General features: G+C 48.3%; 1 protein-coding gene across 4 annotated transcripts in view; it reads left to right on the forward strand.

The window, feature by feature from the left end:
• The window catches only part of Chka (choline kinase alpha), a 42,284-nt gene that overhangs the window by 25,386 nt on the left and 4,641 nt on the right, over nucleotides 1–12,257 (forward strand). For 3 of the 4 annotated variants that reach the window (XM_090347235.1, XM_090347232.1, XM_090347233.1), the window contains 4 exons: nucleotides 4,300–4,413; nucleotides 8,567–8,700; nucleotides 9,036–9,140; nucleotides 9,718–9,776. In XM_090347235.1, the coding sequence (XP_090203361.1) occupies nucleotides 4,300–4,413; nucleotides 8,567–8,700; nucleotides 9,036–9,140; nucleotides 9,718–9,776 (412 nt within the window). The remainder of the gene's footprint in view (nucleotides 1–4,299; nucleotides 4,414–8,566; nucleotides 8,701–9,035; nucleotides 9,141–9,717; nucleotides 9,777–12,257) is intronic. The other variant, XM_090347234.1, reaches the window with a different exon arrangement.

Genomic DNA, 12,257 nt, shown 5'->3' on the forward strand with positions numbered 1-12,257 from the left:
CCCTTAAAAAATACTGATTTGCCTGTCTGTAGTGCTTGAACTCAGAACTTCGTGCTCTTGCTTAGCTTTTTTGTTCAAGGCCGACACTGCCACTTGTACCACAACTCCACTTCTAATGATTGCTGGTTAATTGGTTATAAAATCTCTAGATTTGTCTGCCTGAGTTGGTTTGAACCACAGACCTCAGATCTCAACTTCCCTTCCTCCCTCCCTCCCTCCCTTTCTTCCTTTTTGGTTGGTCATGGGGCTTGAATGCTAGGCCTGTGTGCTGTCCCTGAGCTTTTCAAAGCTCAAGGCTACCACTCTACCATGTTGAGCCACATCACCATTTCCAGTTTTCTGGTGGTTAATTGGAGATAAGAGTCTAACGGACTTTTGTGCCTGGGCTGGCTTTGAACCAAAATCCTCAGATTTCAGCCTCCTGAGGCGCTGATCCACTAGTGCCCAGCAAGAATTACTTTTATTTATTTATTTATTTATTTATTTACTTACTTACTTACTTATTGCCAGTCCAGAGCCTGATGATTGTCCTTGGGCTTTCTCATGGCTAGAGCTCTACCATTTGAGCCACAGCACCATTGCCAGTTTTTTCTGTGTGTGCTACCAAGGAATTAAATTGGGTCTTGGTGCATGCAAGGCAAGCACTCTACCACTAGGCCAAACTCCTAACCCACTGTTCTTGTTTTTATCATTAGCAGCTTCCTGTTGCCAGGTCCAGTGGCACTTTCCTGTCCTTCTGTTGGACATTCATCTGATAGAATAGCACTCCTTCCTTTTTAAGGCCAGCACTAATATTTTTTTTTCATTCTGTTGCTCACTGTGCCTCCAGGCCCCTGGGCTCAGATGCCCTGCCCCTTCCTGTGGGCAGTGCTCTTACTGTGGTGACAATATGTCTACAGGCCATTGTGCTAAATGTTGGGAGTTCTCAGCTCTGCTGTTGGTCCTTCTTCTGTCCCTGGCTTTTACCCATAAAGTTGATTGGTTTTTTGTTATTGTTGTTTTGGGGCCATTCCTGAACTCGGCCTGGGTGTTGTTTCTGAGCTTTTGTGTTCAAGCTCCACTTCCAGCTTATTGATGATCAATTGGAGATAAGAGTTTCATGGACCTTCCTGCCCTGGCTGGCTTTGAACCATGATTGTCAGATCTTTTCCTCCTGTGTAGCTGGGACGCAGGTCGAGTACATAGGTTTTCGGTGCTTCTGAGCTGTTGAGGCTCAGAAGCTGATGTCCTGGCCCAGGCTGCTCTGCAGGGCGGCTCCTGACTGTCCCCCGTGCTGCCCTCCTGCTCCTCCAGTGCTCAGGCCTCTTCAGAACTCCCCCCAGCTCCTTCACTCCTCTCCCTGCACCCTGGTGTCCTCTTAGAATTAGCCTTCTGTCCCTCATGGCTGCCACCGCCTCAGCTGCACTCTGGTTGCTTTTTCTCACTTCCTATTTTGTCTAGAATGGGAGCTCTCTGTAGGTGCAGCCTGACGGGTTTTTTCATTATTTCCAGGCACACAGCAGAAATTCAGCAAGTGTTTTTTAGGAGAATGTATGAACAAACTTTCAACTGGAGGTCAGCGGAATAGTTGCATCATTTCAGAGCCATGTGTGGCTGCCCTGGGCTTGGTGTGGAGGTTTGGGCTGAGCCCCGCAGCCCAGCTTTCTGTAGCCGCAGAAGGTAGAGTAGGAAGAAGCAGTGAGGTGATGGTCAGCAGTTCTTACTTATTCCTTGGTGACGTTCTCTTGCTTCCTCTCCAAGGTCTGCCCCTCTTCTCTCCATCCCACCCCAGCCTTGATCCTGCCATGGGTAAATGCTGAGCAATACGGTAGGACAAAGGTTTTCAGTGGTTTTGTAACTGAGAGTCTCCTGTCTCAGTCCCTCTGTTGGCTCCATTTCTGGACATGATTGATGGCTCTGCGGAGGGTCTGGACAGTGTGCAATCTGCTTCCCAGGCCCGGGGCTGCCACGAGTAAGTAAAGGCAGCTTTCCTAAATGGACAGGGCTCTGATGCCCCCCTGTAAGGCACTACAGTGAGGAAAGCTGGGAAGCATATCTTAATTTTAAATAAATTCTGGATATAGACAAACAGAATCCTAACTCTGTTCTTTGGAAATAATTGGAGGATGGCATAGAACTTTGGGGGGAAATGAGACAGGTGGCAAAATGCTGTGAGGCCAGCCCCATCTTGTCTTGCCTTGTCCAGCCTCTGGTGCCACCCTGCAGAGCCTAGCAGTGCTGCCCTTGGGAAGCGCAGGATGCTTTGCTGTCTGTCCTGTGGCTCGAGGTCAGCCATCCCACAAACATGGTCCCTTGTGGCCGGGGCCCTGGGAGGGACTGACAAGCTATGGAAAACATTCACTCATCTGTACAGGTGATCATGTTCTGTAAGGCTAAGGTGTAAAGGCCCTTCTTGCTGTAGAACTCATTAACTGTATTAACTAGTAGAGATCCATGGCAGGAACATGCAAATTGGGGACCACAGGAGGAGACGGTTAGACCACAGTGTGGGGAACAACCAGTAATCGGCCTGTCACCACAAGGTGTTCTTGAATGGGGTGTGACAGCCTTTTCCTCTTTTTGCCATTGCTAGACTAGTGTTCCTCTGTTGCCAGGGTTCCTTGGGTGCTCGACTTGTTGTGGAATGTCAGCACTGATCCCCTGGGGTCATGTTCCTGCACGATGCATTTCTTGCTGAAAGATGAATTAGAATGATCTGAACACCTTTTCACAACACACCTTCTGGGGCATTTCCTTAAACACATCAGCTAGGAATCTCCATTAAAAAAAATGATTATTAAAAAGGTGATATATAGGCCGGGACTGTGACCTAGTGGTAGAGTGCTCGCCTAGCATGCATGAAGACCTGGGTTCGATTCCTTGGTACCACATACATAGAAAAAGCCAGAAATGGTGCTGTGGCTCGAGTGGTAGAGCTCTAGCCTTGAGAAAGTCCAAGGACAGTGCTCGGACCCTGAGTTCAAGTCCCATGACTGGCACACACACAAAAAAGTTATATACAAAGTGATTTTTAGCACTTTAAAAAATAATGACAAAAACTAGAGGATTTCTTTCTTTTTGCCCCTTCATCCTAGTGGATGGCCATAATTTACTATGGGAAGAAAAGGACAAAACACGTGAATTTAAGCTGAGACAAAAAGAGTTTTAAGGACTAGGAGTTTGGCCTAGTGGTAGAGTGTTTGCCTAGCATGCATGAAGACCCAGGTTCGATTCCTTGGTACCACATACATAGAAAAAAGCCGGAGGTGGTGCTGAGGCTCAAGTGGTAGAGCTCTAGCCTTGAGAAAATCCAAGGACAGTGCTCAGGCCCTGAGCTCAAGCCCAGGACTGGCAAAAAAACAAACAAACAAAAAAAAAGAATAAGAATTTTTAAAAAATGAAAAAGAACACCCTTTGATTTCACTGTGTGTGCCTTGAAATCAATATAATTTATTATGGCCCAGAATATTTTAGATCTAGCTTCTGCATATGAGAGAATAACATGCACTGTCTCTTTAAGCTTAGCTTAAAGATAATAATGTTTTTAGCATATGTCTTTAGCTTAGCTTAAAAATAATAATGAAGGGGCCGGGAGTTTGGCCTAGTGGTAGAGTGCTTGCCTAGCATGCACTAACACCCAGGTTCGATTCCTCAGTACCACATACATAGAAAAAAGCCAGAAATGGTGCTGAGGCTCAAGTGGTAGAGTCTAGCCTTGAGAAAGGCCAAGGACAGTGCTCAGGCCCTGAGCTCAAGCCCAGGACTGCAAAAAAAAAAAAAAAAAAAAAGTTTTAAAAGCAAAATGGTGCTAGATTCCACGTTAGTTATCTGGGTAGAGATAGAACATAGATCCTTTAGCATAAGCATAGAGAGAAAGGTGAGGAGGAAACTGAAGCTCAGAAACCCGGAATGCTGCAGGCCAGGGATGCTTTGGACCGAAAAGCCCGTGTGGAGTAGGTCAACAGTTCTCACACCAGTGTGGATGCAGTTTCCACTAGACCTCTCCAACGGGCCCTCAGCTGCAGCACAGTGTGTGGTATCTTCACTGAGAGACTTGTCATGTTATAAATATGTAAAAGCAATAAGAACACAGACAGTATGCTATTTGGGGACTAGAAACCTGCATTCAAGTTGAATCTGAAGTTCGGCCACATGATAGAATGCTTGCAAACATGGATCCTGCCCAGTGACTTGAGAGCCTATGGTAGTGCGCTCGGCCGAGGAACGTGAGACCTGGGGAAGCAGCTCCTGAGGCGTGTTTCTTGGTGCTGGCACATGGCACACACTCAGTAAGCTCCTGTTTATTGCCTTCTGTTGTAGGGGACTGAGGCGATGGTTGTGGAGAGTGTTATGTTTGCCATTCTCGCAGAGCGGTCACTTGGACCCAAACTCTATGGCATCTTCCCCCAAGGCCGCCTGGAGCAGTTCATCCCGGTAAGATTTGAATGCCAAGAGCTGGGTGCAGTGGCTCACACCTGAAATCCTAGCTACTCAGGAGGCTAGGATCTGAGGATCGAGGTTCAGAGCCAACCCGGGCACTAAAGACCATGAGCTGAAGAGCTCAGAGAAAACACCCAGGCCCAGGGGTAGGGCACTAACCTTGTGCTGAAGAGCTCAGGGAGAGTGCCCAGGCCCAGAGTTCAAGCCCCATGACCATCCTCCCTCTCCCCGGGCGGGAGGGGAGAAGATTTGAGTGCCAGGGCGAGTGAGACACGAGCCACAGGCATGAGATGAATGCCTCCACCGCCCCCAAAAGTGCTGTAGTTTGAAGTGATGAGACCTGTTATTAAACTGGATTGAAATAAAAACAAAAAATCTGAGTATATATCAGAACTTCCTTTGTTTCCTACAAGACTAGTCATCCAAATGGGAAATTCACGGGAGACGCAGCATTCGACTGCCTGTTCTTAGCTCTGAGTTGTTCTTGTAGGACTTGTTGAGCATTACCCATACCTGCCACCTCTCCAAGCCCTGCTGGTCTCTAGTGTTTAGCCCCCCCCCATCCCACCAGACTCCTAGGTCCCCATCACAGAGCTTGCTCAAATCCCTTATTTCCACACCAGGAGTATTTGCTCTTCCATCTCACCTGAGGTATTTTAGTATAACACTTGCACTGTGTTGTGTCTCCATGTATGTGTGTAAATATGAGTTCTGTGTTTGTGTGCTTCCCTACCACACCTGTCCTGAAGAGGGCTTCTTGGTGATCACGGGTGATGTGACCTTGGAACTGGCTGCTTGCCAGGCTGGTTCCTCTGCAGTCAGGTTTGGAGAAGGGATAAAAGATTCTCCATTAGTCAGCTCCGTGAGGACGAGGAGCCCAGTGGCTTTTTTCTTGCCCAGCCTCGTGGACGTCTTGCACAAGAGGCCCAGTGTGTGCAGGGCTATCCTACACAGCTGAGTCGACACAGCCCAGCACAAGGCACTTGGCTCAACCTATAGCCAACCAGTCTCTGGGGAAGGAGGCTCCGCTAATTCCAGAGTCCATCCCCACATGGGCTGTCCTGCTCTGGCTGACACCTGTGCCTTCTGTGTGAGGCTGTGACCCTAAGTGTGTTTCAGGAGCACATGGTACCTTTACCAGGCATTTTAGCCTACTGACTGGTACCTATGTGTTTTCACACACCTATCAGACATGAGGAACAAATAGACATTAGACAACAGAGGCCAGTCTTGAGCGAAAAAACCAAGTGAGAGTAGAAGGCCCTGAGTACTGGAGGGTATCTGTGCGCGCACACACACACACATAGAACATAAGCCATAAAAACATTTCAGCATACGGAATGCTAACCATTAGAAGGCTAAGATCTGAGGAGTGTGACTCAAAGTCAAGTCAAGGAGGAAGGTCCATGAAGAGACTCTTAACGCCATTTAAACACCAGAAAATGGGATGTAGAACTGGTAAGAGTGCTAGCCCTGAGCAGAATAGCACAGGGACAGTACCCAGGACCTGATTTCAAGACCCATGGTTGACCAAAAATACGTACATATATAAATAAATAGAAACATAAAAGAATGCATATTGACAAAGCCCAATAGAAACAACATGAACCGCCGTGCTGTGGTCGGATCTGTGGAACTGTGGTCGGCTGTGGTGGCTCCTGTCTTCCTCCCAGAGCTTGGAAGGCAAAGACAGAAGGGTTGGCATCTGCAGCCAGTCTCCGCTACATAGTAAGATCCTGTAGCTGGACGGAACAAATTGTCTACTAGCAAATGTGTACCAAAGGCTCCTTTTTTCCCCCCCTTTTCATGCGCGTGAGTGCGTGCGTGCGTGCGTGCATGATTGCATGAGAGAGAGAGAGAGTGTGTGAGTGTGTAGGGAATTACCAGTTGAGAATAACAGAAGTGCAGAGGAGCAAAGTAGGGGTCAGGCCCTGGGCCCAAGATTAGCATGTTGGTGCAACAGTTCTGTTCCACTATTTTTTGCCAGTCCTGGGGCTTGAATTTGGAGTGTCCTTGGACACTTTTGCCCAAGGCTAGCATTCTGCTACTTGAGCCACAGAGCCACTTCTGGCTTTTTCTGTGTATGTGGTACTGAGGAATCGAACCCAGGGCTTCATTCATTCTAGGCAAGCACTCTACCACTAGGCTACACTCCTGCCTCTTGTTCCATTTTTTGTATATATTGTTCACAACACACTGAAGGTTTAATGACCAATTGATGGGTACTGGGGTTTGAACTTGGGGCCTTGCTTTCGTTAAGCAAGTGCCCTGCCACTTGAGCCATGCCTCCAAGCCCTTTTAAAAATTGTTAGCTGGACACCAGTTGTTCACGCCTGTAATCCTAGCTCCTCAGGAGGCTGAAATCTGAGGATTGTGGTTCAAAGCCAGCCCAGGCACTAAAGTTTGTGAGACTGACATCTAATTAACCACCAGAAAAGTGGATGTGGTGCTATAGTTCAAGTGGTGAGCAACAGCCTTGAGCTGAAGAATTCAGGGACAGTGCTCAGGCCCAGAGTTCAAATACCACAACCTCCCCCCCACTAAAAGAAAAAAATGTGTGTGTATTGTTTATAAATTCATTGAAAATACCAAATCAAGCCATTTGTATGTGCCATATTCAACAATTTTTGACCCATGGAAATGACAGTTTGGGCCAGGCATGGTGGGCTTACACCTGTAATACTAGCTACTCAGGAGTCTGAGATCTGAGGATCAAAGTTCAAAGCCAGCCCAAGGCACAAGAGGACCTGAGACTTATCTCCAATTAACCTCCAGAAAACGGGAAGTGGGGCTTAGCTCAAGATGGGGCGGTTGCCTTGAACTGAAGAGCTCAGGAACAACAACCAGGCCCAGTGGTAGGGTGGTAGCCTTGAGCTAAAGAGCTCAGGAACAGTGCCCAGGCCGAGTTCAAGCCCCATGACCCACCAGAAAAAAAAAAAAAAGACGATTTGGCATTAGGGATGTGGCTCTGTGGTGGAGCGCTTGCCTAGCTCTGAGCCCTGGATCCTGTTCCCAGCATGGCAGAGGAAAAACATTCATTTGATTTCCCCTCATCCTGTATGTTCCACAACTTGTGGGTTTCTTCCTGAGCCTCAGGCGTTTGTCAGAGGCCTGGGTGATGGCCTGTGGGATGGCAGCAGCCTCGGGTAGAGCCCCTCTGTGCTGCCCAGGGAGCTTGGCATACTAGATTCGCTCATCTTTGGGCATGTTAGCTTTACATTTTCCACATTGCCGAACAAAACACAGTTCATGCACTGTCGTTTGGCAATGACAGAGCACTTGTATGACAGTGATCCCATATTGGAAAACAGTTTCAGTCACCCAGTGACATTGTAGCTGTCACAGTGCCATCATGAAACATGATAGTGATGCTGGTGTAAAATACACAAGCTTGTGTGCTGCTAATCACATGACGGCTTACAGCAATAGAGTTTACAGGGCGTTCTTACTTACAGAAGGGTCCTGTGGGATGTAGCCCCATGGCTCCATCATTGTCTCCTGCACTTGATTTTACCTGTGTTGTGGGATATGATTCCTTTCCCTCTCCCCCATGCTTGCTGCCTCTAGGGCCTTGGCTCTCGGGGAAAGGCTGGGACCCTCTGGCTCCCCAATCCCGCTGTGGAAGGGCCACCAGAACAATTGGGCAGTGCTACTTCCAGAGGCAGGGTCTGTCTTCCATGACTGTCCCCTTGTCCATGCGGCCCTCGGAAGCCGCCTCAGTGCCAGGCCAGGCGCTAAGGCCACAGGGAGAAGTGCAGGAGGCAGGGTTGTGAGGGAGGGTGCTGTGGGAGGTTTCCCGTTATTTGTGATGTGTGAGGGTGGACTCTCCCTCTTAGAAGAGTTCACAGTGAAATCATCATCTTCATGGTAGAGGGGCATGGCAATTTCTGGGTCCTTGTCTGTGGGGACACAGCATCTGTTGCTATGGAAATATGTGCGTGTATGTCCTGGGGCTTGAACTCTGGGCTTATGTGCTGTCCCTGAGCATTTTTGCTCAAGGGCAGCTCCACTTCTGCTAAGGGAACTTTATATACTGAATAAGCCTTAATTAACTGCCCTACAAATGCAAGTTTCCCCTGAGAGTAGGAGCCCACATCTTAGGTTCCTGGGATAAATGGCAAGTTTTAACTCTCTTTTAATCTTTCAGAGTCGGCGCTTAGAGACTGAAGAATTAATGTTGCCAGATATTTCTACGGAAATAGCTGAGAAAATGGCTACGTTTCATGGCATGAAAATGCCATTCAATAAGGAACCCAAATGGCTTTTTGTAACAATGGAAAAGTAAGTGGTCATACCAGCCAGTCCTCATTGTCTTTTTGTGGGAAGTTCCTGGCAGCCGTAGCAGCAGGCATCTGTTCCCTGTCTGCCAGGTCATCTGGGGCCTCTTTGATTTCGGTGCGCGGGTATCTCATGAATATCTCACCCTTGTAGGATGCAGTTCATTCCTGGACAGAGAAAGACTTATTTGTAAAAAGGAAGGGGTAAGAGAAAAAGGCCTCCACTCCCTTCCATACTTCTTAAGGAGGCAGAAGACAGGGTGGTGTGGTGCATAGCTGAGGCCTGACCTCATGCCTGCTGAACTAAGCCGGCTCCTCTCTCTGGCCCCTCCCTATCAGGTACCTAAATCAAGTGCTAAGAATTACATTTACTGGAGAGTCCAGAGTGAAACAGCTGCAAAAATTCCTTAGTTACAACTTGCCTGTGGAACTGGAGAACCTGAGGTGAGTGTTGGCTCCAGTTCCCTGGTAGAGGCATGCAGCCCGTGAACCCAGAACGGGTACTTCCTGTTGGCCCAGGGAGAGTTCATGGAAAAGCAGACTTTCGGAGGACAGGTTGTTGTCTAGGGCAAGAGATGCTGTTGGAGCCGAGGGTGGTGAAAGCGGATAAGAGAAAGGTTAATACATGTAAGCTTGGAAGTGGAGCTATGGCTCAGGTGGTGTAGAACCTTGAGTAAAAAAGCTCAGGGAGAGCACTCAGGCTGAGTTCAAGCCTCAGCACTGACCCCCCTCAAAAAATAAAAAGATAGCTGGCCCAGGGGCTCACGTCTGTAATCCTAGCTACTCAGGAGGCTGAGATCTGTGGATCAAGGCTCAAAAGCCAGCCCGGGAACAAAAGGACCTGAGACTCTCATCTCCAATTAACGTTTAGAAAACAGGAAGTGGGGCTTGACTCAGGGTAGGGCGATAGCCTTGAGCTGAAGAGCTCAGGGACAGCACCCAGGCCCAGAGTTCAAGCCCCACAACCAACAACAACAGTAAAAAAAGCTCGGCAGGTGACACTAAATCTTGTCTTTCCCAGATCATTGCTCGAGTCCACTTCATCTCCAGTTGTATTTTGTCACAATGATTGCCAAGAAGGTAAGCTTGCCTCAGTTTGCTGCAAATAGGGGCTGATGTGTGTTCCTGGAGGTGCTGAGTGGTGAGGAACACCGCTGGGGTGGACAGTAGACAGGACACAATCTTGTGCACCTTTAGAGCAACCAGGTTGGGTTTTAGCCTGCCAACTAAGAGAAAAAGCAAGTTTTAGAAAAAAATCTAGAGGGCCAGGAGTTTGGCCTAGTGGTAAGAGTGCTTGCCTAGCATGCACGAAGACTGGGGTTCGATTCCTCGGTACCACATACATAGAAAAAAAAAAACAAAACTGGAAGTGGTGCTGTGGCTCAAGTAGTAGAGCTCTAGCCTTCAGAAAGCCCAAGGATAGTGCTCAGGCCCTGAGTTCAAGACCCAGGACTGGCGCCTCCCCCCCCACAAAAGGAAGAAAAATATGTAGAGTATTAAAAACAATTTCCAGCAAAAATATTCCAGTAAAATATTTACATGGGAAAAATAGAAAAGAATAGTCACTAACTTTGGTGTTTGGGGTGATTTGTGTTGGTGCACCAACCACAGCAGCAGCGAAAGTCCAGGATCACCACCTAGTTAGGATCTGCCCAGTCTTCTGTACCAGACAACATACTTTAAATGTAGCAACACCTCCTGCCTCTGCCCTCCCCCCTGCCCCCTCCCCCCCACACTTTTGTTTTCTGCTCCTAGAGCTTGAACTCAACTCTGGGCCTGGGCTCCTTTTGCTTAAGGCTAGCACTCTACCACCTGTGATTAATTGGAGATAGTCTCATGGATTTTTCTGCCTAAGCTGGCTTCAAACCACAATCCTCAGTTCTCAGTCTCCTGAGTAGTTAGGATTACAGGTATGAGCCACCAGTACCTGGCTCTTTTTTCTTTTTTTTTTTTTTTAAAAAAAATGGAGTTGTGGCCGGGAGTGTGGCCTAGTAGTAGAGTGCTTGCATAGCATGCACAAAGCCTTGGGTTCAATTCCTTGGTACCACATAGAAAAAGCCAGAAGTGGTGCTGTGGCTCAAGTGGTAGAACTCTAGCCTTGAGAAAGTTCAAGGACAGTATGTCCCAAGCCCTGAGTTCAAGTCCTAGGACTGCTCCCCCCCAAAAAATCAGTTATTAATAAGAAAGATTCTACAATTTAATACTGATTGCTTCACAAAATGATGCTGCTTCTGTCTCTATTCTTTTTTTTTTTTTTTGCCAGTCCTGAGCTGAAGCTCAGGGGCTGAGCACTGTCCTTGGATTTTTCTCAAGGCTAGAGCTCTACCACGTCCGGCTTTTTCTAAGTATGTGGTACCAAGGAATCGAACCCGGGTCTTCGTGCATGCTAGGCAAGCACTATACCACTAGGCCAAACTCCCGGCCCCTTTCTGTCTCTAATCTTAAAATCGGTAATGTATTCAGCACTAAATCAACATCAGCATTTTTAATCAATACTAAAATTTCTCATATATTTTAAAATCACTACTCTACATATGACTTCATGATGGCTATAGAAGGTTGTACAACATACATTCATGAACCCACTCATGTAGTCTCTCCATCCCTCTCTTTTCTTGAACCCAGCATGTGCCTTGCACAAGCTGGGCAAGTATAGTGCATTTGAGTCACACCTCAGCTCTCTTGCTTGTGTTGAGTTTTGGAGATAGGGTGTTAGAAACTTGGCTCTATGGGCCTTGAGTTTTTATTCTCCCACTGCCCCCGGGTGGCTGGGAGCCATTTCTCTCAGCTCCACCATCTCTCTCAGCCTCAGTGCATGCACCATTGATAGCTTTGGTATAAGTTATAGGGACATGTCCCTGTCACACAGTTTAAACCAGTGTGATAGCCTCCTGCTGGCTTGCCTAACGTCCTAGTGTCCCTACAGGTTCGCAGCTCCACCTAGCAGCTTTGTTGTATTTTCAAGTCAGAGCTTCACCTTGCTGACCAGGCTGGCGCTGAGCCAGCCCACACCATGCCCAGGGTTCAGCACTGAAGGGAGCGCCAGCACAGGGACCCTGTCTGCTCCCCATGGGAGGGAGCACTGGGATAAAGCAGTGGAGCTAGCCGGACACCTGTGGTTCCCACCTGTGATCCTGGTTGTGTAGGAGGCTGAGGATCGAGGTTCAACACCAGCCTGGGCAGAAAAGTCCCTGTGTGACTTAACTGACTTCTAATTAACCACTCAAAAACTGCAAGTGGCGCTGTGGCTCAAGAGGTAGAACGCTAGCCTGGAACACACTCGGGCAGCACCCAGGCCCTGAGTTCAAGCCCCACAGCTGATTAAAAAAAAAAAAAAAGCAGTGCCAGCAAGGCCCCTCCCTCCCTGTCTGTCAAGCTCTCGCCTGCTGGGCCCCCTCCAGCACAGGAAGTGGTGGACAGGCATTTAGGAAGTCGCTGCCCCAGCCGCTGAGTGACAGGCCTGGCTTTGCTCCACACGGAGCTAGGGGGACCAGAACTGAAGGGTGGGTCTAGAGCCTGTCTGCCCAGACTCCTACGGCAGCACATGTGTGCTGTCTGCCC

Source organism: Megascapheus bottae, chromosome 16 (assembly GCF_031878675.1).
Source record: "Megascapheus bottae isolate mThoBot1 chromosome 16, mThoBot2.hap1, whole genome shotgun sequence".
Lineage (NCBI taxonomy): Eukaryota > Metazoa > Chordata > Mammalia > Rodentia > Geomyidae > Megascapheus > Megascapheus bottae.